This window comes from Eptatretus burgeri, chromosome 11 (genome assembly GCF_056783735.1).
Source record: "Eptatretus burgeri isolate ZD-2024b chromosome 11, Ebu_testis_v1, whole genome shotgun sequence".
NCBI classification, from domain to species: Eukaryota; Metazoa; Chordata; class Myxini; order Myxiniformes; family Myxinidae; genus Eptatretus; species Eptatretus burgeri.
The window spans coordinates 55165998-55188090 of NC_140971.1; the positions used below are offsets into that span (position 1 = coordinate 55165998).

The 22093-nt window shown below is 40.5% G+C and overlaps 2 protein-coding genes across 8 annotated transcripts in view; one reads left to right on the forward strand and one right to left on the reverse strand.

Annotated features, from left to right (window-relative positions):
* Positions 1-14574, forward strand: part of PIK3R4 (phosphoinositide-3-kinase regulatory subunit 4) — a 120027-nt gene extending 105453 nt beyond the window's left edge. For all 6 annotated transcript variants that reach the window (XM_085846477.1, XM_085846476.1, XM_085846479.1 and 3 more), the window contains 2 exons: positions 879-999; positions 13053-14574. In XM_085846477.1, the coding sequence (XP_085702603.1) occupies positions 879-999; positions 13053-13223 (292 nt within the window). In that variant the 3' untranslated portion in view covers positions 13224-14574. The remainder of the gene's footprint in view (positions 1-878; positions 1000-13052) is intronic.
* Positions 14575-15495: 921 nt separating this feature from the next.
* Positions 15496-22093, reverse strand: part of ESRP1 (epithelial splicing regulatory protein 1) — a 66194-nt gene continuing 59596 nt past the window's right edge. For both annotated transcript variants that reach the window (XM_085846482.1, XM_085846481.1), the window contains exons 14-15: positions 21865-22009; positions 15496-17098 (exon numbers count right to left, since the gene is read on the reverse strand). In XM_085846482.1, coding sequence (XP_085702608.1) covers positions 16940-17098; positions 21865-22009 — 304 coding nt within the window. In that variant the 3' untranslated portion in view covers positions 15496-16939. The remainder of the gene's footprint in view (positions 17099-21864; positions 22010-22093) is intronic.

Consider the following 22093-nt stretch of genomic DNA (forward strand, 5'->3'; position numbering starts at 1 on the left):
CAAAGATGACTGCATCATCTGTGAAATCAAGGTCAGAGATCTTGACATTCCCAAACGATGCACTGCAGGTTGATTTCTTCGACATCCTCCCCAGAATCCAGTCCATACAAGCACTGAAAAGTGTGGGGGCCAGTACACACCCCTGACAAAGTCCAGTAACAACTGGAAATAAGTTGGAGATGGTATCACCACATCTCACAGCACTCTCAGTACCAGGAGTGCATCTATCTTGGCCTGCAACTCTGCTGTTGCTGTTCCCCCTTTCTCTACTGTTCTTTTTTTCTGTTGTGTCCTGATCCCTTCAATGTCCTAATACTAGCTCTTCCACGAGCCCGACCACGTATTCAAAAAATATTTAAAAAATAAAGTACTGTCGGACCCCGCTATTCGTGGGGGATATGTTCCTGGAAAATGCCACGAATGTCGGGGCATTGGTTCAATGTTAAAAAGGAGGATAGGTTCCTGGCGGTTCATAATTCAGGAAGGAAAATGAAAAATCCTGCAAAAAAAACAAAAAAAAAACGTTAATACACCCACAAAAAAACGTGAAAATGTGGAAAAAAAACCCCCCAAAACACACGAATACGCGAAGCACAGGGCTGTGAATGTCAAAGCAGGCCGCATTTTATAAACCACGAATACGTGCTGTCCGCGAATAGCGAATCCGCGAATAGCGGGGTCAGACAGCATATATGTCTTTTTTTTTTTAATACCACAGATAATTTGTTCTTGCTAAATTAAACTGTTGTTGAAAACTGCAGCTTTACTGTTGAGACTCAAAAAGTATTTTGGAAAATGATTTATTTGCATCTTTGTAAAAACTTTAGTGCACAACTTGAATTGGTCCACAGTCTTTGATGTTGTGCTTTGGCCCACAGCTACTGGGACTTTGCCTACCCAAAGCAATCATACATCGTTACTGGGGCTGCGACAGACAACCTACATGCTGGTAGCGTGTCCTATCATTCCAAGATCATCGAAGGCACTGAAGTGGTTCAGGTGTGTAAGTAGGACCTTGCTATATACATTGTTTTATTCCTGGCTTTCTTGAAGTGTTTGAATTCTGCATTCCCACAAAATGCCAGACTTGGTCATGTAATGGTTAGTGTCCACTCCGAGACTGGGTGGTCGGTGGTTCAAACCCTGGCCAAGTCATACCAAAGTACTTTTTTTTTAATGGTACATGCTGCTTCCTTGCTTGACGCTCAGTCTTTAAAAGGATAGAGCACGGACACTCCTCGTAAGTTGACATCCATGGGGAGGAGGAAATACCTCCTTAGGAAATGTCCCATTGAGTTCGGAGAGAAAGGTGGTCCCATTGTTGTGGCGTCGCTGGTACCGAGTACACCCTATGAAATGACTGCACTCCCCCCCCCCCAAGCTCAGTGGCTGTATTTGTCTTGTCTGACAGTCCTGTGTTGTCTCTTGTATGTCCATATGTGTGAGATGTGCATGTGGCAGCTCCATTATGAGCCTTAACTCCTGTTAAAAAAAATTCAATCCTTTAAAATTTGGTGTCACCCTCTTTTGTAAAGGATACCACATTTCAGTCTCATATGATCATTTAATCATAAATGTTTCTGAATGGAAGCAATTGTCCAAAAACCTTTGATAGACAAGTATATCTACTCGTCACTAAGGCAAGGTAACTGATTATAAAAGCAAATATATGCTTCATGAAGCATGGTCATCCATCCTTCAGTTCATATGCAACATGTGCCTGTGGGTTTGCATCAGTTCTTGCAGGGGTCCGGCGATGCTGTTGATGCAGTGTCCTTTGTCTATGAGAGCAGGAATTTGGAATTTGTTCAGGGTGCCTGCGATAGCTCGCCGAAACTTCACGAAGGACAACTTGGGATCTTTATCGTCCACAAACTAACGATGCAGACAAAATGCCCAGTTAAACAGCCATTTTAGGGACTAGCAGGTACACCCTTTGGGAAACCCATGGCCATAGACATGGATTTTATTTATTTATCATCATCATTTTCTGGGGGTGCAGCTGTGGCACTGATGCAATGCCCCTGTACCGGCATGTTGGCACTCATTTTGCCGACCTTGGTAGGATGACAGGCTGAGTCGACCCCACCTGGTGTTAATTCAATGCACGATAGGGGCTCGAACTCAAGACCCTAGGATCTTAAGCCATGCATCTTATCTGTTAAGCCAACACCAGACTATGGACATGGATGGACATCTTGAGTTAGTTGCTGCAGGTGGAGTTTTCCAAAATGTGTTCTGGCGATTTGTCAGATCCAGAAATGATGTAATGTACACAATTTATTTACTTCATATAATATGTGAAAACATGTCCATGTCCATGTGAAATACTGTTTGTTTATAAATCTGAGAGATTGGAAATAGCTGTGTTTGGAGCTTTGGTTTGAACCTGTGCTAATACTAATACTAATGCTAATACTAATGAACCGGTACTAATAACAGTAAAATATCATAATTTATTTTTTACAATCTCAGAATATATTGCTGTTGATCATGTAAGAAGTCTTGCATGCAGATTTGTGTTGCTCGTCTTCCTGAAATTTGATGCGACCCTTTTGGTGTGCTGCGAAGTGTTCTTAAAAGTTGCTCCCGTAGAATTTTCATGCTAAAATTGATTTTTTTTTGACTTTTCTGTATTGAATTGGGGTCAAACTATAAGGAAATGATAGGGTTCAAATTTTCCTGCCCCTGGGTCCCCTTCCGGGGGCCCTTTCCACCCTATAACCCCCCCCCCCGGGACTAGCCCCGCTTAAAATGAACCTACTTTCATAATGTCCGAGTTGTTTTAGGGGTTTTTGATGATTCTGAATCCATTTTTCACACTTTTTTTAATTGACATATATATATATATATATATATATATATATATATATATATATATATATATATATATATATATATATATAATGCCTGGTGTTGGCGCAGTGGTTAGGGCAGCAGCTTGGGATCCAAGAGGTCCTGAGTTCAAGCCCCGTTGGGCCACTGAATTAATACACCAGGGGGTTGACTCAGCCTGTCATCCTTCCGAGGTCGGCGAAATGAGTACCAGTGTACTGGGCCGGTGTATACCCCGGTTAAAATAGGTGTACCATATCCCTGCGTCGTAAGAGGCGACCAGGGTTGCGTCAGGAAGGGCATCCGGCGTAAAACATGTGCCAAATCACGATGCAGATCATACGGATGATCCGCTGTGGCGACCCCTAACGGGAGCAGCTGAAAGAAGAAGAAGATATATATATATATATATATATATATATATATATATATATATATATATATATATATATATATATTCAGGGGAAAGGGGGGGGTGGGGTGTTCCGTCAATGGACTCCCACCCTCTAATAAACCTGCGCTTATCTTGGGTAAATAAGAAATCAACGTGTCCGACATTATGAATAAGTTGTTTGGTCGGCAACAACTGAACCGTCTGATTAGATGATCCAGTTATTTTTGCACAAGACTAAATATGAAATAACAACTGAAAATACCGATCACAATGTACACCTTTATTATTGGGTTTGTTTCACAATGCAATCCAACGAGGATGAAATACTTGCTTTTCAAGAATTGTTGTAAAAAAAAAATGGCAATGTACCTTCGGTTTGTCCTTTTTTGATAAACCCAGAATGTTTAAATTTACACAAGCACATAGTGAAATTAAAAATAGCAATCCAAACCAAGAAGGTAATTATTTATCATCCTTGTCCTTATCTACATCAATCATCATCACATGAAGCTGTTTGCTGATTTATTCATCATCCTCATGGGTATCATCCTTAATTACGTTTCCACAATCACTGCCATAGCACTTACAGAGAGAAGTACAGGGAAGTCTGTTCTTGAAGCAGCTGCACCTTCCTTTACACCCTGATTTACATGCACGTTTCGGCAGTTCAATCACAGCTCGAGGGGCAGGCAGGGCGAGACACCTCACTGGAACATAAACACCTTTCTTAACATTCCAACCATTTTCTTCATTGGGAGGAAGAGCCAGACAGTTGGTAGTGTATGACTTATCACGTATGGTGATGTTATTTGCACGTGTGATATGTGGTAGTAAAGCAGCACAAGTAGGAGGTAACATCTCTCCCTCCAAGTTGTTGGAACGAAGCATTTCCCATCTTAGAGCTGGCAGTGTTTTGGGACCTGCCGAGCAGTACACGCAGCAGATGAATTGCTCCAAATCCTTGACTTGTGGTGGCAATTCACCATTGACCAGGACACTCAGAATAGGACCTTCGCCAAGCACCCTGAAGCAGTTGATTGCCTGGTTATCTTCTTCGAGCTTCATGTAGGCACCAACCCGGTTCTTCTTGGAAATACCCACAAATTTCTCACCCCGGTCAGCGCCGGTGTTATTGTGGAGTCCAATGAGTTCTTGGCATTTGTGATGTGCAATTACTTGCACTTGCTCTACCACATCAATTTCTCTGTATTTTGTCTCCTTACCATTCAAGAACTTGAAGCGAATTCGAGCTCCAAGTCATCTTTGAGAGACCAGGTCAAGAAGAATCATGAGAACGTCAGTGTCTGGTGACCAAACACATATCTCCCGCCAAGTGTTCTCGGCTACAGATGACAGGCTTTGGCGGGGAATATGCGTATTGGCCTCTTCGTGTGAATGTTCTTCTTCAAAGTCATAGCCCTTTATCTTGTTGCTGTACACAACAACCAGCTTGAAGGTCATATTTTCAGCAACGTTTTCAAGCAAACCCTGGGCGAACATGGTTGTCAGTCTACTTTTGGTCTTTGAGGTAGATAGAATCTCTTTGAGAGACATGGGGCATGCCAATTAAGAGAGGTGTCTAGAGAGTCTGCTGAAACCCATCTTTCTTCTTTGATTGATGCTTCACCTGACGATTAGTTCGAGTATTTTAGATGAGGAACTGGCAAGCGATGTCAACAACCTTGTCTACTTCTTCATTGCGAATTCCAGAAACTTTGAGAACATGACGATCAAAGAGGAAATGAGTGAGAAAGAATTGGAGTAGAGGAGGATTCTCAAAGTCTTCAAAGCTACCGTTGAATAACTAGTTTCGGTTCTCCATCTTCTCCTCTCGTAGAATGTTTGTCATGCTCTTCAAGTGGTCAATTGTGTCATCATTATCGAGCATCGCAGACTGCAGTTCCATAGCAATGCTAACTGCTGTTGGGAGGATGAGATCGTCAGGCTCATTTTTGCGTAGCGATTTGATGAACTAGACATTAAGAAGCCGTTCAGATATCAGTTTTTTTTCAGATGCTTGCGGTAGTTTTCTGTCTCATTAACATCTACCTGATACCTCTTCAAAATTGACAAGTATGCATCATTCACCTCAGCCATGTTTTGGGTAACATCATTGTTGGAAAGGGTGTTTTGATTGGAGAGGAGCAGCTGTTCATCACATACAGAGCGATTGGGCTGGGCAATTACTGTAATTTAATGGAGTGAAGGTGGGCTGTGTTTTACACAAGCATTTCCTATGATAGTACTTTTCAAGAGCAGAAGCATCCTTGGTGCTCTCAAACTCAGATACACAACTTCTTACATGGTTATCTTGATTCTTGCGTTTTATCTCCTGGAAGGTTTCACCCATGTTGTCCGAAAAAACGTAATGAAGAGGTTCTGAAGCATCATTAGGACAAAAGCTGCAGGACGAGAACAAACACAGCTGTGCCTTTGGTGTGGTTTTTGCTCTTTTCGGGTGGAAAGAATCGGTTGCACTGGAAAGTCGCCCAGGCCCTCGAGAGGAACGTGCAGGGGAATCAGGTCGGGTTAGTTTACCTTTGAGCCTTTCAATCATGCTCTTGATGATGATAGGATTCCGACATTCAGCGTGACAACACAGATTTGCGCTCCGCTTCACTCAAGCTACCTAAGCGGTCACGAAGTTGTTTCATATCAAGCTGACCCAAAGATAATCGTTCATTACAGCAAACAATTAGATCTTCCATCATATTTGGGTCATTCACCAGTCTCTTGCTTGGAGTCGCACCATCATTGCAGACGATGCACACACTGCTTGGCATGATGATTAGAATGTCTCACCTGAAACACAAAAAAAACAGCATTTGCATGTTCCAAAAGTTCCTCAAAATAAAACAACATTCATAAGGGCCCTGTCACACCTTGACGTTTTAGCCAGCCTATGGCAACGTATCAAAATGTATGTAAAACGCTGGCGTACGCTGAATTATTGATGGGTTTTTTTCAGTTTTGGGCGTATTCATAACGAGTTGGACGTATGTATAACGTATTAGTAACATACACAGAACGTTTCGATAACTTATAGATAACTTATACCAATGAATGCTTAGCGTGTTGTCAGCATTCACAACCTATGCCCAACGATAGTCTAACTTATGCATAGCGCGGCAGCGTATCGCTGACGATCACGTGGCGTAGCCTATTAATAGGCTGCCGCTCAACGATTTAAAGGCCCCGTCACACCTTCATGATTTAGCCAGTGTATGCCGACGTATGAAAAATTTGTCTAAAACGCTGGCACACGTCGAATACGTTATGGGTAAGTTTTGTATATGTTAAGAGCACGCTGAAGCACGCTGGCATACATCGTAGTACGCCGAGCTCGTCGACAAATTTTAAGCATCCTCAAAATTTTTCGACGTATGCCAGCGTATCACTCGCACGTTCCGCATACGTTGGCCATAAGTTGTAGGCACGTTATGCGATCGTTGGCACACGTCGACACACGTTACTTGTAAGTTACTCATAAGTCGAAACACGTCGAGGTAATGTTTAGCGTACCCGAAACTTATTTCTAACATATGAGTAATGTTCCTTAATGAGATAAATGAGATAAAACGCTCCAGAATGAGATCTTAGGACAGGAGAATTTGAACCCCATCATTTTCAACATCTAGACTCCAAATACAAACCGAAAATGCAAGAAAAATCAATTTTAGCACACAAATCCTACATGAATACACTTCACACCACACTATTTACTTGAGAGGCATGTTCAAATAGTCTTCAGGAAACCCAATGATAATGCAATCAGTATAAAAATACACATATTTTTAATTTATTTTAACATGTCAAAAATAATATTCTTTAATGTTTTTTGTCTTCATTCAAGAAATAACTAGTTCGTGATTTGAAAACAGCTTCAAGATAGAATGATTTATCTCTGGAATTTTAATTTTTTTTCTTGACTTTTGAGGTCTTTTGTATACAAAGTCTCAGCTCGTGGAAGAGCTACAATATTGGGCAGAATGGAAAGAACTCGTTGGAAAGCAGGAACACACAACAGCAGGGTAGAGGGACACTTAGAGGAAGAATGGGAGCAAGTGGAGGGGTAGAAGGACATTTGGGGTGAACAAGCCCAAATGACAAGACAAGACAACAAGTGAACAACATTTGCGATACAGGCTCAATTGCTACAAGAAGGGTTGAAAGAAGAGGAAGGAAAAGGCAGGGATGAAACAATAATGAAACAAAATAAAAACCTAGCGGAGATTGAAGAGAGAGAAAACACCATAACTTGGAAATAACCAGCTTCAGGAGTTTATTTACAAAAAAAAAAAATCTGATTTGTCTGGTGTGGTTTTTTTTGTTTGTTTTTTTTAATGATAAAACTTATCTTGGGACACGAGAAACTGGGCATCTGGTCGTTCAATTCCGGGGCGTTAACGCACCATTGCCAAAATGTTGTGATTTTTCGATGCATGCCAAGTAAAACAGGAAAATCAAGATTTCAGCTCCTGTGACGTGAAACATCGGCCCACAGTGTACAAGTTTCACGAAAATGATATCCTCAACTACAAATGAAAAGATAATTGTGATCAGATCAGATCACATCGTACACTTTTCTTACTCACTCATTTTCACTCTTCACTTCACATTCTCTCTCTTTTATTTCTCTTTCCTCTCATTTCTCAGACAGCCTCCAATTAAATAATATGATAAAGTCCGAAAACTTAATGGCCCCTAGTTCCCCGCATTATGGGGTGCGAAGAATCTCCGGTGACCTGCCTGTCTCTGTTGCCAATGAGAGGGAGGCTCAAGCAGTAGTAGTATTGGTCCCTCTCAAGACCCTTGCCTTTTGAACCAACGTGACTCTTTTTCAATTCATTTTTCCAACATTTGCGGTCTTTCTTCGAATCTTACCTCTGTTGATCATCATCAAGCAAGCTCTTCTCCTAATATCTTACTTCTATCAGAGACACAATTGTCACATGATGTTCTTGTTAATTCTTATAGCATTTCAAATTACAGCCTTCACTCATGATTCCACTTCAAAGGAGGAGTCTGTGTCAACTCCAACATCAACACGCCGGCTGTATGCCTTGGAGACCTCGAATCTCCAAACTTTGACGTCATCTGGCTTAAGATTTGTCTCCCGCCCATCACTATCTTTCAATGTTTCACTTACTGCTCTCCAACGTCTACAAACTTTACAGCTTTCTTTGACTATCTTAACTCTTGTCATGAGGCCGTGACATCCGAACACCCTCAAGCAGAATTTCTCTATCTCGGAGAATTCAATGTACACCGCAGGGAGAGGCTGAAATCTTTCCATATGGATGTTGGGGGAGTTGAAGCTCTTCCATTTTCCATTCTTAATGATTTGGATCAAATTATCACCCACCCTACCCATATCCCACATCGTCATGACCACACTACCAATACTTTGGATTTATTCTTCACTTCCAATGTGTTGCATTACAACTACACAATTTCACCTCCAATTGGTTCTTCTGACCACAATCTTGTGAACATCACTTTACTTACCACCACTTCTTTTCATCCAACTGCTCCAATGAAATGCCAGTATTGGCATTTCAATAATGCTGACTGGACTGGTTTACGAAACTTCTTTTCTAACATTCCCTGCAAAGACTACTGCCTCTCCGCGGGTGATGCCTCTATCTCTGCTGAACGTATAGCTGAGGTTGTTGTTGCAGGAATGGAGGCTTATATCCCCTTCTCTTTCAAGTCTATCTATCCGACCAATTCTTGGTTCAGTAATTCCTGCTCTGCAGCAATTCGTGCAAGGGATGCCGTATATCGGACATGGAAAAACTCTTCTTCCTCTGACTCGCATTCAGCTTTCATATCTGCCAGAAATCATTGCAAACATGTTAATCGTGAAGCGAAGCATTCCTTTATTCAAAAGAAATGTGACAACCTCTCATCTTCTTTCACGAATAGATCTTTCTGGTCCTTAGCTAAAAGTATCTCCAACGACTTGTCGCTCTACCTTTCCTTTGCTTTTCCGTTCCGATGATACTATTTCTGTCTCCCCGACCAATAAAGCAACTCTTTTTGGTTCTCTTTTCTCCTCGAACTCCACACTCTAACATTCCATCTCCCTCTGATGCTCCCCTCACCAATCCTATGTCCCTCCCTGTAATCTCTTGTCATGCAGTCAAGAAAATACTCCTCTCTCTGGACATAAGCAAGGCCTATGGGCAAGATGGCATTCCTCCTCATGTCTTAAAGAAATGCGCTTCAGAACTTGCACCCGTGCTTGCTCGTTTGTTTAAAAACCCAAACTTTTCCTCTTACCTGGAACCATGCCTTAGTACAGCCTATTTTAAAGAAGGGTGATTGTTCAAACCCTTCTAACTACCGTCCTCTTGCTCTGACTTCTACTGATTCCAATGTCTTTGAATGTCTTCTCAATTCCCATTTTCTCAAGCATCTTGAATCTCACAATCTCTTATCTGACCACCAATACGGCTTTCGCAAGGCAAGATCTCCAGGTGATATCCTTTCTTGCATTACGAATGTCTGGGCGTTTTCTTTGAGACTTTGGGGAATCCTTTGTTGTCAGCCTTGGTATCTCAAAAGCCTTTGGCAGAGTTTGGCATCAGGGTCTGATATCCAAGCTTCCCTCTTTCGGCTTTCCCTCTTCACGCTGCTCTCTCATATGAAGCTTTCTCTCCGACCGCTCTATCTCCGTAATTGTTGATGGTTCAACATCTCCCTCTTTCCTATCAACAGCGGTGTACCTCAGGGTTCCATTCGGTCTCCAACACTCTTCCTTCTTTTTAGCAATGACCTTCTTTCTTCCACAAATAACCAAATGCACTCATATGCTGATGACTCAACATTACATTCATCCATGTCTTTCCCAGCTGCCCCATCTTCCCTCACTCGATCTACATCACATTTCATCATAGCCACCTCTTTAAATTCGGATTTGGACAACATCTCCCAGTGGGGCAAATGTAATCAAGTTAAGTTTAATGCTTCAAATACTCAATTTATTCTCATATCTCCTTTGAAAGTTCTACAATTACACCATGTGATGCAATAAACCTACTCGGTATTACTCTAACTTTAAATTTATCCTTGAATCCACACATTACACAAATAGCTAAGTCGGCTTCAAAGAAATTAGGAGTCCTGTTCAGATGTTGAAGATTCTTCTCCTCATAACAGTTGCACCAATTCTATAAAGGATTGATTCGTCCTTGCGTCGAGAACTGCTCTCGCATCTGGAGAGGTTCCAGCTCCACATACTTACTGGACAGAATTGAATCCAAAGTTATTCGACTTGTCAATTCCATCAATGTGACCTCAAAACTCGACCCGCTCAAATTACGCCGTATAGTGGGCTCTCTTTCTCTTTTCTACAGATATTACTTCGGTTTCGGCTCATAAAAACTTGCTGCTTGTGTACCTCTACCATTACCGAGACAGGAATACTCGACAAGCCATGACATCACATGATTATCGTGTGGTCATTGGCAACTCAAGGGTGGGCCATTACCATGTTTGTTTCTTCCCCTCCACTGCCAAACTCTGGAACTCCTTACCTTCTCACGTCTTCCCAAACAGTTGTGACCTTCCCCTTTTCGAAAAACTGATTTTTTTACTTCCTCAAAAACTCTTAGACTATTCTCTCTTTCCTTACTTTTCTATCAATGCAGTTGTTTTATTTAAGGCTTCGCCTCGATGAGGACTATTTAGTCCGTGACTAAAGCCTTCACCATAACAAAATAAAAATAAAAAAGCTATAGTTATTCATGACTCACAGACATTTATAAAATCAATCAAAACACATGAACACAATTATTCCGACCTCACTTCCGAGCGTTTGAGGCAGTGCTGATAAATTGAGAGTGCGTCAATTGTTTTACTGCATGATCCAAGATGCTGGCAGATGTGAGCCTTTCCCAACTTCTTTGCATGGTTGAGAAAATTGAATAACATATCTATGAAGAACACATCTTTCCCAACTTTAATCTGTGCACAAAGTTTCCTCTGAATCTGTCCATAACTTTTTGAGATAACCTGCTCACAGACAGACAGACAAACAAACAGGTGTGAACTGTGAATACATGACCTTTGTCCACCTTTTGTGGTGGGAGTAATGAACTGTAGCATTAATTTAATTCTCAAATTCCATTGAGCCATGATTGAGAAAACAAATAAAATGCCACATTCTGGCCAAGCCATTAAATGTGACGAAAGGCCAAGTGGGAACTGCAGTTTCAACCGTTTTTCAAGTGGTGTAGAATTTTTTTTTCATGGGTATTGCAGTTGTGGTATGTTTGCTCATGAGCCCAGAATGCTAGAGAGTGCCCTTTATTTACTTATTTCGGAAGGGAGTTCTGGTAAAACAAATTTTCAAGACTATGACCACTTCTGTCCATGATGACTGATTAAAAGACATGTTTTATATTTTAAAGTTCAGAGGCAACTTTTAGATATAAAATCAAATATGAGCCTTTGTGAAAGCTCACGACGCTAAAAACGTCACTGCTTGCCTCGTTTCCGATGGCAGTAAACGTACTCATCACCTTGTAGTTGATAAAATATATGAGAGCCCTCACGGACCCATATTTAAGTCAAGGCACCAATGGTAAATGGGCTCCCCCACCCCTGACCCTCTTTGTGGATTTATTCTGTCCATTGTGAGGTATATGTTATTGGCATTGTTAATTAGTTAAAACAAAAAAAATATTTTGAAACACATTTCTTGTTTGAAATCCAAGCTTCCTTTGTGCCACGAAATGGTGAGAGCAAATGATCATACTCAAGAAAAGCTCAATTTCTGCCATGAGGCTTACAAGGCACACATGTCTCGACCTGCACAGCCAGAACCCAACCCAAGGTAAAGCATTTCTTGTCAGACCAAAATATGATGTCACTGAATAACTTGCACTGTGCCATGTATATTGGTTAAAATTGCATGCACTTAAGAAGGGATTGTTTTTTTTTTTAATGTATATACAGGGTGTACAAATATGGATATACGTCCTGACTTGGAGGATTTCATTTCAAGTCGGCGTGATCCTTTCCTAACCCTCGATACGCCCTCCCCCTGGTAGGAGCCGGTGGTTAAAGCACTTGCACTATGCCACGTGGAAAGGGGAAAATACCAAGTAATCACACCACCCTCACAGGGCGTGGGTGGTGGAGGGGGAGGGGAGTGGGGCGAGAGTGGTATTTCATGCCCATGATCTATCACTGGGTATCCTGACCACGGTGCAAAATTTGAGTGAAGTTAGCCAAGCAGTTTTTGATTGTACAGGTTGACATATCCTCATCCAGAGAATTGCCAAATTTCAATGAGAAGCTTTATGCCGATGAATCTGTCCAGACATATTCTTCTCTCCTTTTTGATTTGTTTTGTTTGTGAGCCATCTCATATTATCACTAAGTCTGATCACTAATCTTTCATATTCTCACCAACTTTCATCTCCTGTTCATCTGCACTTTTCCATATGCAAAGTTTTTTCCGATTCAGTTCATTGTTCTGTCTGTGCATCACAACTTGTGTTGCCCATGTTTGTTCCTTTGCTCCATGGGTGTTAACACCAACCCTTAATCATTCAGGAAGAATACGTGTACATCCAAGATGTCCAAAAACAAACAATCGAGCATGTGATAGTGGTACTCCAACTCAACTTCAGTCTCTTTATGATCACATTTGTGTTTTGATTCAGAATGAGAATACTTGGTATATGAATAATTGCTTCTTCCTACATTTAAATTTCCTTTAAGTTGATTATTTGGGTTTTAAAGCAAAATGTGAAATATTTCGTTTTGTCCACAAGTCATTTTTATTTTTTTTTGCTTTAACACCATTCAGGAGATCCACAGCAAAACACGAGATGCAATTCCTGAAGACAAACCCAGGAGGGGGCCAGAACCACCACCTGTTGGGCACCATGACATCATTACTGACGTGGGAACTTTCCAAACAAGCCAGGCCTTCATTGTGAGTGCGTCGCATGATGGTGTCGTTAAAGTCTGGAAGTGATGGTGATACAAGAGGTATATCGAAATGAGACTATCTGCAATTTTTCTAAAAGATTTTGGTGGTTTTGCACATTACATTCCTTTTTCACTCAACTTTTGCTTTAACCCTCTGCAAAACTCAAACAACAATGAAGATTACCTGATGAGAATGGGATGGATGTATTGTATCTTTTCTTTTTTTGTGATGTTTTTCTTTGCCACATATTTGAAGAACAATTATATGCCACTATCAAATGCAGGTCGATCATCCACAGCAACTGTTCTACCTTTCCCGAATCTATTTATTTAAATCCACATGAGGCTTGGTAATAAAGTGGATGAGTGAAACAATAGGAATGTTCAACTTCATGTTCAAATAGATATTGAGCTTGTTACTACGACGGTGTTCCAGTATTTGAGAAAGAAAACTTGTTTGAAAGGTTATCTCGAGGATACTTGAAAGTTGAATAATAATAATAATAATAATTGAAACCATACTCTATACAGTGTCGGTGCTCCCAAAGCAGTTTCCTGGGCTATTGGGCACAATCCTGGATGGGTTGCAACTCCAACGCAGGATACTCGAATGGCTCAATTATCCCAGCAAGCTGGTACTCAATTTGCCGACCTCAGAAGGATGACAGGCTGAGTCAACCCCCTGGTGTATTAATTCAGCGGCCGACAGGGCTTTAACTCAGGACCCTAGGATCCCAAGCTGCCACCCTAACCGCTAAGCCAACACCAGGCTTGAAAGTTGAATAGTTTCCCCATTATTAGATCAACATGGAAATTATAGTCTCAACTGCAACTTATTATGAATGTGTACATGAAGTAAAATGTAACCATTTATACAAATGAACCTCGTCTCACCAATTGCTGTACAGTTCATCAGAAGAGCTTGCCTTTTTTTTTTCTTGTACAGTATACAATGGCAAAGCTCATGTAGAAGCAAGACCATACTGTAGAACGGATAAGGATGCAAAATAACAAAAGGAACAGTAGAAAGAGAAGGGGGGGGGGGACACCGGCAGCAGGGTTTTGTGTAGAGTATAGCATGGAAGAGCTATAAAACAGAATGGATCAGGATGCAGAAAGAAGGGAAAAATGCCAACAGTTAGGATGTGGGAGAAAATTGACAGGTGTTCCAACAAGGGATATGGGTAATGAGGGGTAGGAGGAGAATGCAGGGGGTGGACAAAATTGATGCACAAGCAAAATTTGGAGGTTGGGTGGGGGTGGATTAACAGGTGTAGAAAAGATCATGCTTTTTGAATGGGGGATGATTTGAGATAGTGGTTAACAGCTGCCTTGAAGACCTGGAGGGAAGAATGAGATTAGTGTGTGGAAGTTGGTTCCACAGGTGGGGGGGGGGGGGGAAAAAGAGAGGAACAAATGAGTGGAAGTGAGCAGTAATCCTCGATTTAGGGAGTTTCATGAGAAGAGGGTTGCTGCTGGACCACTTGTACCCTGCAGATACCTGGGGGGAGGGGATACCATGGAGGGGAGAGTGTGCAAGACCAGAAAGGAGGTGGTAGAAGATAGAGACCACTGACTTCTGCATTTGGAAAGTGGTAGGTCCATAGATTGATAAATCGCGGGAGATTCCAATAATGGTAAAGGCCTTGGTTTTCACGGCGTCAACCTGAGCAAGATGTGAGGCAGGGGAGAGTAGTACTCCATCAAGCTGCGGATGAAAGCCTTGTTGGTGAATAGATCAATTGTGCCAAGGATGGACTTTGTCCAACAGAGGATGCCCAGTTGGCAACTGGCTTTGGAGGCCAACTTTGAAATGTGGTTTCCCTAAGAAAGATCATGGCTGATAGTGAGACCTATGAGTTTGAATCTCGATTTCCTCAAGAGGATTAAGAAAGTAGATAGGAGGGTTTTCCAGACAGGTGTGTGTGTGTGTGTGTGTGTGTGTGTGTGTGTGTGTGTGTGTGTGTGTGTGTGTGTGTGTGTGTGTGTGTGTGTGTGTGTGTGTGTGTGTGTGTGTGTGTGTGTGTGTGTGTGTGTGTGTGTGTGTGTGTGTGTGTGTGTGTGTGTGTGTGTGTGTGAGTGAGAGTGACAGACAATCCTGAAGTGGCTGAATCCTGCCTCTGAAGAATGAGGAATGTCACAGTAGAGAATGGCATCATCAAGAGATAGGGTTGAGGGAGACTTGTTAAAAAAAAAAAAAATAAGGGATGTGAGGAAGAAAGAGGTCTAGGGGATTGTGCAGGTTCATGTTGTGAAACTTTAAACTCTTTCATAAGATTCTATTTTTAAATTCGAAGTTCTCAATGAGCAAGCATCAGTGGTTTCAACAGCAGCAACAAGTTCATTGCTGAAAATGTTTATTGAGTATTTATAGTTATGGATTAAAATGTAGTTTGAAAAACATGGCTTTCTATACATAGCGAATTGACATTTGCACTTTCGTGTACAAATAATAAAGGACTATTGTACAACAGACATATTCTGTTCATCACTGCTATTGCACTTCAAGATGGCAAAATGTCAATGAATAGTAATCATTGAAATTGGGGAGGGTAGGGGAGGGAGGTAGGGAGGGATATTTCAACTCTAGATTCAAATCTCAAAATTAAATTTCGTTAAGACCGATTTTATGTACAGTATATATATATACATATATATATATATAAATCAGGAAAGTGACATTTGGATGTTTAAGACAAGAGTGAACATGCAAAACTTACAAAAAAGGCACTACAAATGTAAACAATTAAAAAATTTTAAAAGAACAAACATGCAAAAAAAAAAATAAGAAAAAAGATTTAGTTCTCATGCTCTTTATGCAAACACTTTTTTTAAATTGTGAAAATGGCTGGTTATAAAACAAAGTATAAATATCGTGGAATGAACGTGTACGACTGTTCATCTCGGAATTGGAAATAAAGGCATGCATTTACACTGAGCTTCTGCTGAAAATACTGTACTTTACAAAGCATCAAGTTAATATGTGCTTGTCCACATTGCATTCAAATACAGTATATGTTGGTGACAGTAATCGAATCTGCTTGTAGTCGGTTCATCATGTTTAACTTTAACTATGCACGGCCCATTATTGCAAAACAAAAAAAACAAAAACAAAAAAACAAACAAAACATTTATCAGTACATTTGCAGCACAATGTGCTCCAGCTTGGCAATGCAGAGGTTAAGCCACTGGCACAGCCTCGTTTTGGTGTCAGCAATAAACAGAGGAAGGGTCAGTCACCACCAAAAACAAATGAAAACAAAAAAAACTATTTACAAAAACTGCTCTGAAGAAGACAATGGGAATATTTTGCTTGCTTTCAAGGAGCAAGGTGAACAATTAGATAATCCAGGTAATCCTGAGCATATCAAGCCATGGAAATCTTTCATTTCAAGCTTCGGCTTATCTTCACATTTTATTTTTTTTCATTTAAAGAGTGCTTTGGTCTTTGCAGTGGTCATTGCATCCTAAATTGACCTTGAGCAGTGAAGTTTCAATTGGTGCATTCGGATCACTTGCCTCGGCACGGGCTTGATCCGCGTTGCTCCGATGACTTTTTGCTGGATCGCCAGCATGACGCGTCCTCCAGCAAAATGGAATTGGAAACCACTCGGTACAACCAAGTCTTTAGCAAGTGCAGACAATCACTTTGCTCAAAAGAAATTAGGTTGAAGAGGAGAGTGGGAAGTTGGGGGGCACGAATGAAAGAGGTAGGTTGAGTGTGGAGTTGCTGCTTGAGCCACAAAGTAGATTTGTACTTATCTATACAAGATACAAATCTACATCATGGTGTGCCAGGTGGGTTCCTGCTTTGTCAGTGATAGCAGGGAGCGAGGCCTGGAGAGGAGGGAATGGTATGAGACCATCTCCAGCTGATTGTGGTGCAAAATCTGAAAGCAGCAGCATTGATTCTGGAGGAACCTGGGGGTCAAGAATAAAAAAAATTCCACATTAAACTTATGGAAAATCTTCATGATGTTCTACTGATTGAAAGTAATATCTTGAAATGAAATGCATGAGAAAAATATGAAAAAGAAGTGGATGGGGACCTGAAGCTGGAATTAAATTGTGAGGATATATGTGCACACACAATAATTTAATTTGAGACTAATTAAATAAGAAAAATAGCAATCAGAGATTATAGACCCTCACCAACGCTTGTTTTGTATGGTGTTTCTCTGCTGGTGTGTTAAGTAATTATACATAATTGGAAGTGACACTTAAACTGCTGGCCGTAATGACCGGGCATCAAAACATCCCGCTTTGATTGGACACCTGACGCTGACCCACGACTTTTTTAGAATGCAATTCAATTGAGAATGGGATTTAAATAAATTTGATTCAAATCAAATGGAAGACAAAATAGGTACTGCATTGGAGTAATCAGAAGGAACCCGAACAAGCAAAAAGAAAAGATTGTCATCAGGAAAAATCTGGATAGGATTTGCATTTCAGCTGATAATCCTCTACCCTCAAACCCATCCAGGCACAGCCAAGTGGGCCTTATTTAGAATAGAAATAAAAATAACCCAGATGAAAAAAATTACATAATTCTGGCTGCCAGACCATGTGTCTGATCAAGTTGAAATTTAAAACATGCATTCCGCATCACCACTGGATAATAATTGTGAAGTTTCACATCGTTTGATGTAGCAGTTCCAGAGAAAACATTTCATATTTTTCTTAAATCCAACATGGCTGCCAAACCATGTGATCCATCAATTATTCCTTTACAAACTTGTACACCCATGTCACAGGGAATATTTGTGCGAGGTTTCCCCTCTATCTGTCCATCTGAAGATTTTTATAGGTTTTAGGGTAAATCCAATATGGCTGCCAAACCATGTGACTTATGACATCATGTGTGAACCTTTTGTTCCTCATGGATAGGTGGTCATACGTGTAAAGTTTTGCCTTGACCTGTTCAGCCATTTCAGATTTTTGAAGGTTGTAAAAAATTTTTTTATATGGCTGCCGAGTCATGCGAGTGACATCAATTTTTTTTTGTGAACCATTTTATCCCTAGATGACTATCAAAAAATTTCACTGATCAGATGTAGCGTTCTACATATGCAATTAAGACATCATAAATAAAATCACACTTATTGCCCATGAGGAGGACTTCATACGTGCCAAGTTGGCATTTTTTCCTTAGTGCGTTTTCAGAGATATAAAGGTCCAAAATTTTTTCCAACATGGCTGCGATACCACGTGATCAATGACGTCATAATTATTAAAACATTCCACATGAGCAGTCGCACTAATGGTGAAAATTTTGTCTCATCCACCAAGCGTTTGTGGAGAAAAACACGAAAGTTCTGCAATGCAATGCCCTCTCCTTCGGTGAGGGTAATAATGCAACTACACAGAATATGCTTATACGAGCTGTTTGAGAAGAACAGTAATCAAGTGCCCATTGTAGATGGCTCTATAGGCTTGTCACATTAGTGCATCAAATTTCAATATTTACTGTCACCACCTTTTTTAAGCAAAAAGAGAAGATATCCGTTTAGAATGCTTTACTCCAATTTCTGGAGGAATTCCATTGGGGGGGGGGGTGTTGCCCTGATTTCTGCAGCTCCCCATAATTCGTCATTTGATTTTGGTACTTTTCGATTTTGTTCCTGTCCAAATAATCCAAAAGGCGTTTTGATTATCTGTTACGTAATCTGTTACAGTGTGTTGGTGCTGCTGAAGCAATTTATTGGCAAGGATTGTGCTGGGTGGTTCGCCATTGCCTTCCCAGCAGTAGGTATGGCAGGAATTTGTTCAAGATATCGGTAATAGCTCGCCTACACTTCGTAAAGGACACCGTACGATCTTTAACTTCCACCAAATAATGCAAGCAGATGGGACACAATTTAACGTCCCTCGAGGGACGCCACACACATTGATGAATCACCGTGCCTGCGAAACACCAGGATGACCGTTTACAATTGGGCCAAGATTCAAAAATTACCCCCGTGTGGGGGTAACGGTCATCTCTATAATACCACAAGTTCTCAATGTTCAGTTCAGGTAACCGCGAAACAGTCCAAACTAACCGTTTAGATTGAAATAGTTCACAGAGATACACTAGGATAATACTACTAATGTCATAATTAATAAATATGTATTGTTCATTTAGTGCCCGGATTAACACATCAGAATCACCAGTAAGTGCAATACGTGGTTTTTCCGGTCCGTCCACTCTCTGGGGACATGTCACTTCCGGTTGTAGAAAAAAAATAGGCTTAGCTTTCGGAGATTATGATAATCCTGTAGATTATTCTTCACTGATTATAATGCAACTTTCACAATGAAAATTGGTCAAGTATTTATAGAGATATTGAGGTTTGAAAAATCGTAAGAGCGAGCAAATTCATTAATTATTAATTCCACAGAAGTTTCGTGACACTGCACAAAGTAACATGTCAGGTATGAAAAAAACATTTTGTATGCCAGATTCATTAATTATGGAATGTACTCATTGATATATTAATCAGAAAGCCCGAAGCATGTAGCATAATTTATCACTTATCCCTTCATCCGGGATCCGTGACCTCGCCCCACAGCCTGCAGCCCGATGTCCGCCGGTGATCATGTTAGATATCGGCACGATCGAGAGGAGCCTGCGAATCATCCCTGCTGATGCACTGAATTGATGCAATCGTTCGGCCAGAATATTCGTTGTCAAGATGTTGCGTGATTAAATCACCAATACAGTCACTCAAATTTATACCGCCGACACTTCTTAACAATCACCTTCGCCCCAGAAACCAGTCAATCTGAACCACGCTGGCCACTGCTCAGACGCCATGACCGGACTACTGCGCAGTTCTACTGCGCAGTTTGGTTAAAGATGACTCGGCATTTTGGCGCGCGCGCGCACGAAATTATATTTTGAAAATAAATGCCGACGTTTACATTTCGGGTTTTGAAACTTTTGCACCTTCGGCGGAAAATGTATAAATATAAAAGGTTAAAAATGTGTTTTATATTTATATTTCATTTCTCCTTCCTTCCTTGCGAATCGCATCGGCGTTTTTGGCCATCTTCCAGATCACATGACGATCAAACGGGAAGGAAATTCAAAAATCTGTCCGGTTAGATACAAGATAATATTTTTTACTATCATAATCAATAAACAGTTGTCGAATATCTTGTAAAATGGCAGACTGGATAGGTTTTGAAAATGGCGATTTTTATAACTTACGTGACCTCGTGACCTCGTCCCTGACCTTGAACCCGGACAAAAGTTATATCGTTGTGCAACACTCATCGACCTTGACCCACAAACTAAGTTTCATCAAGATCGGAAAGAAAATTATTGACGGACGTACATACGGACGTACGGACATTTGGTCCGGCTTTATTAGGTCATCTCGGTAGAGATGACCTAAAAACCAGCTGGACACTAAAGTCTAAAGCCACCACATTTTAAATCAGCAATTTCTCTTTCAGATTAGATAAACCCACACTATGCCCAAGATAAACTCGACGAGACTCCAAATAATAGTTTTAAACCAATAAGGCAATTCCCAGAGAAACGTATCCTATGAAACAGGTACTATCGGACCCCGCTCTTCGCGTATTCGCTATTCGCGGATCATAAAATGCGACTTGCTTCGACATTTGCACTTCGTGTATTCGCAGTTTTTATTTATTTATTTAATTAGTTGTTTTACCACTTCAGGACTGGTCTCCTATATCCACCTGGGAAATTGGAAATTAGCCAACATCACAGCATTACATTAAAAAGTGCAAAAACGGATCCCCTTTACTAGACAAATTAGCTTGCTGTTCTTCCAATTATTAGCAACGTCATGGAATCCATCATCATAGTTGACAAAAAAAAATCATTTATTTTCTCCAACAGACCATGTTAGGGTTAGGCATTCGCTGGCTAAAACGTCAAGGTGTGACAGCGGCTTGACACTTCGATGTCTAGTGCGGTTATGATTTGAATCGTCGAGCCGCAGCCTATTAATAGCCTACGCCACGTGATCGTCGGCGATACGCTGCCGTGTGCTATGCATAAGTTCGACTATCGTTGGGCAGAGGTTGTGAACGCCGACAACACGCTCAGCATTCGTTCATATAAGTTATCTATGTGATTGAAACGTTCTGTGTACATTACTAATACGTTATGCATACGCCCAACACGTTATTATATGCCCAAAACTTTAAAAAAAAACATCAATAGTTCAGCATACGCCAGTGTCTTACATACATTTTGAGACCTTGCCATACACTGGCTAAAACGTCAAGGTGTGACAGGGCCCTTACCAGTAAACAGTTTCGGCAGCACTGAACCTACCTTTGGGCAGAACACCAGGATACATACTATATATATATATATATATATATATATATATATATATATATATATATATATATATATATATACACACATATACATATACATAAACATATATATATATATATATATATATATATATATATATATATATATATATACATAAACATATATATATACATAAACATATATATTATACACACACGTCATGATGTTATCATGGTGCTAAGCCAGGTCGAAGACGCTCAATTATATATATACATATACATATATACATATATATATATATATATATATATATATATATATATATATATATATATATATATATATATATACACAGATAGATATAGAGGAAATGCCCCCATTTCATGATTTCAACATATACCTGATACCCCTGAACAAAGTTCAGGATGTCCTTCATGCCAGAATTATAAGGTAGGGCTGGCATTCGCATCATTGCTCCTGGTTGAGCAGCTATGGTTTGAGCTGGAGATGGGATGTATCCAACTGCCATTGGAGGCATCACCGGACTGAAAAGTAAGAAGCAACGCATGAAGTTAATGTTGCATATCAACATGCCATTTTGAGAAAAGTAGTTATTGGAGAAAAAGATG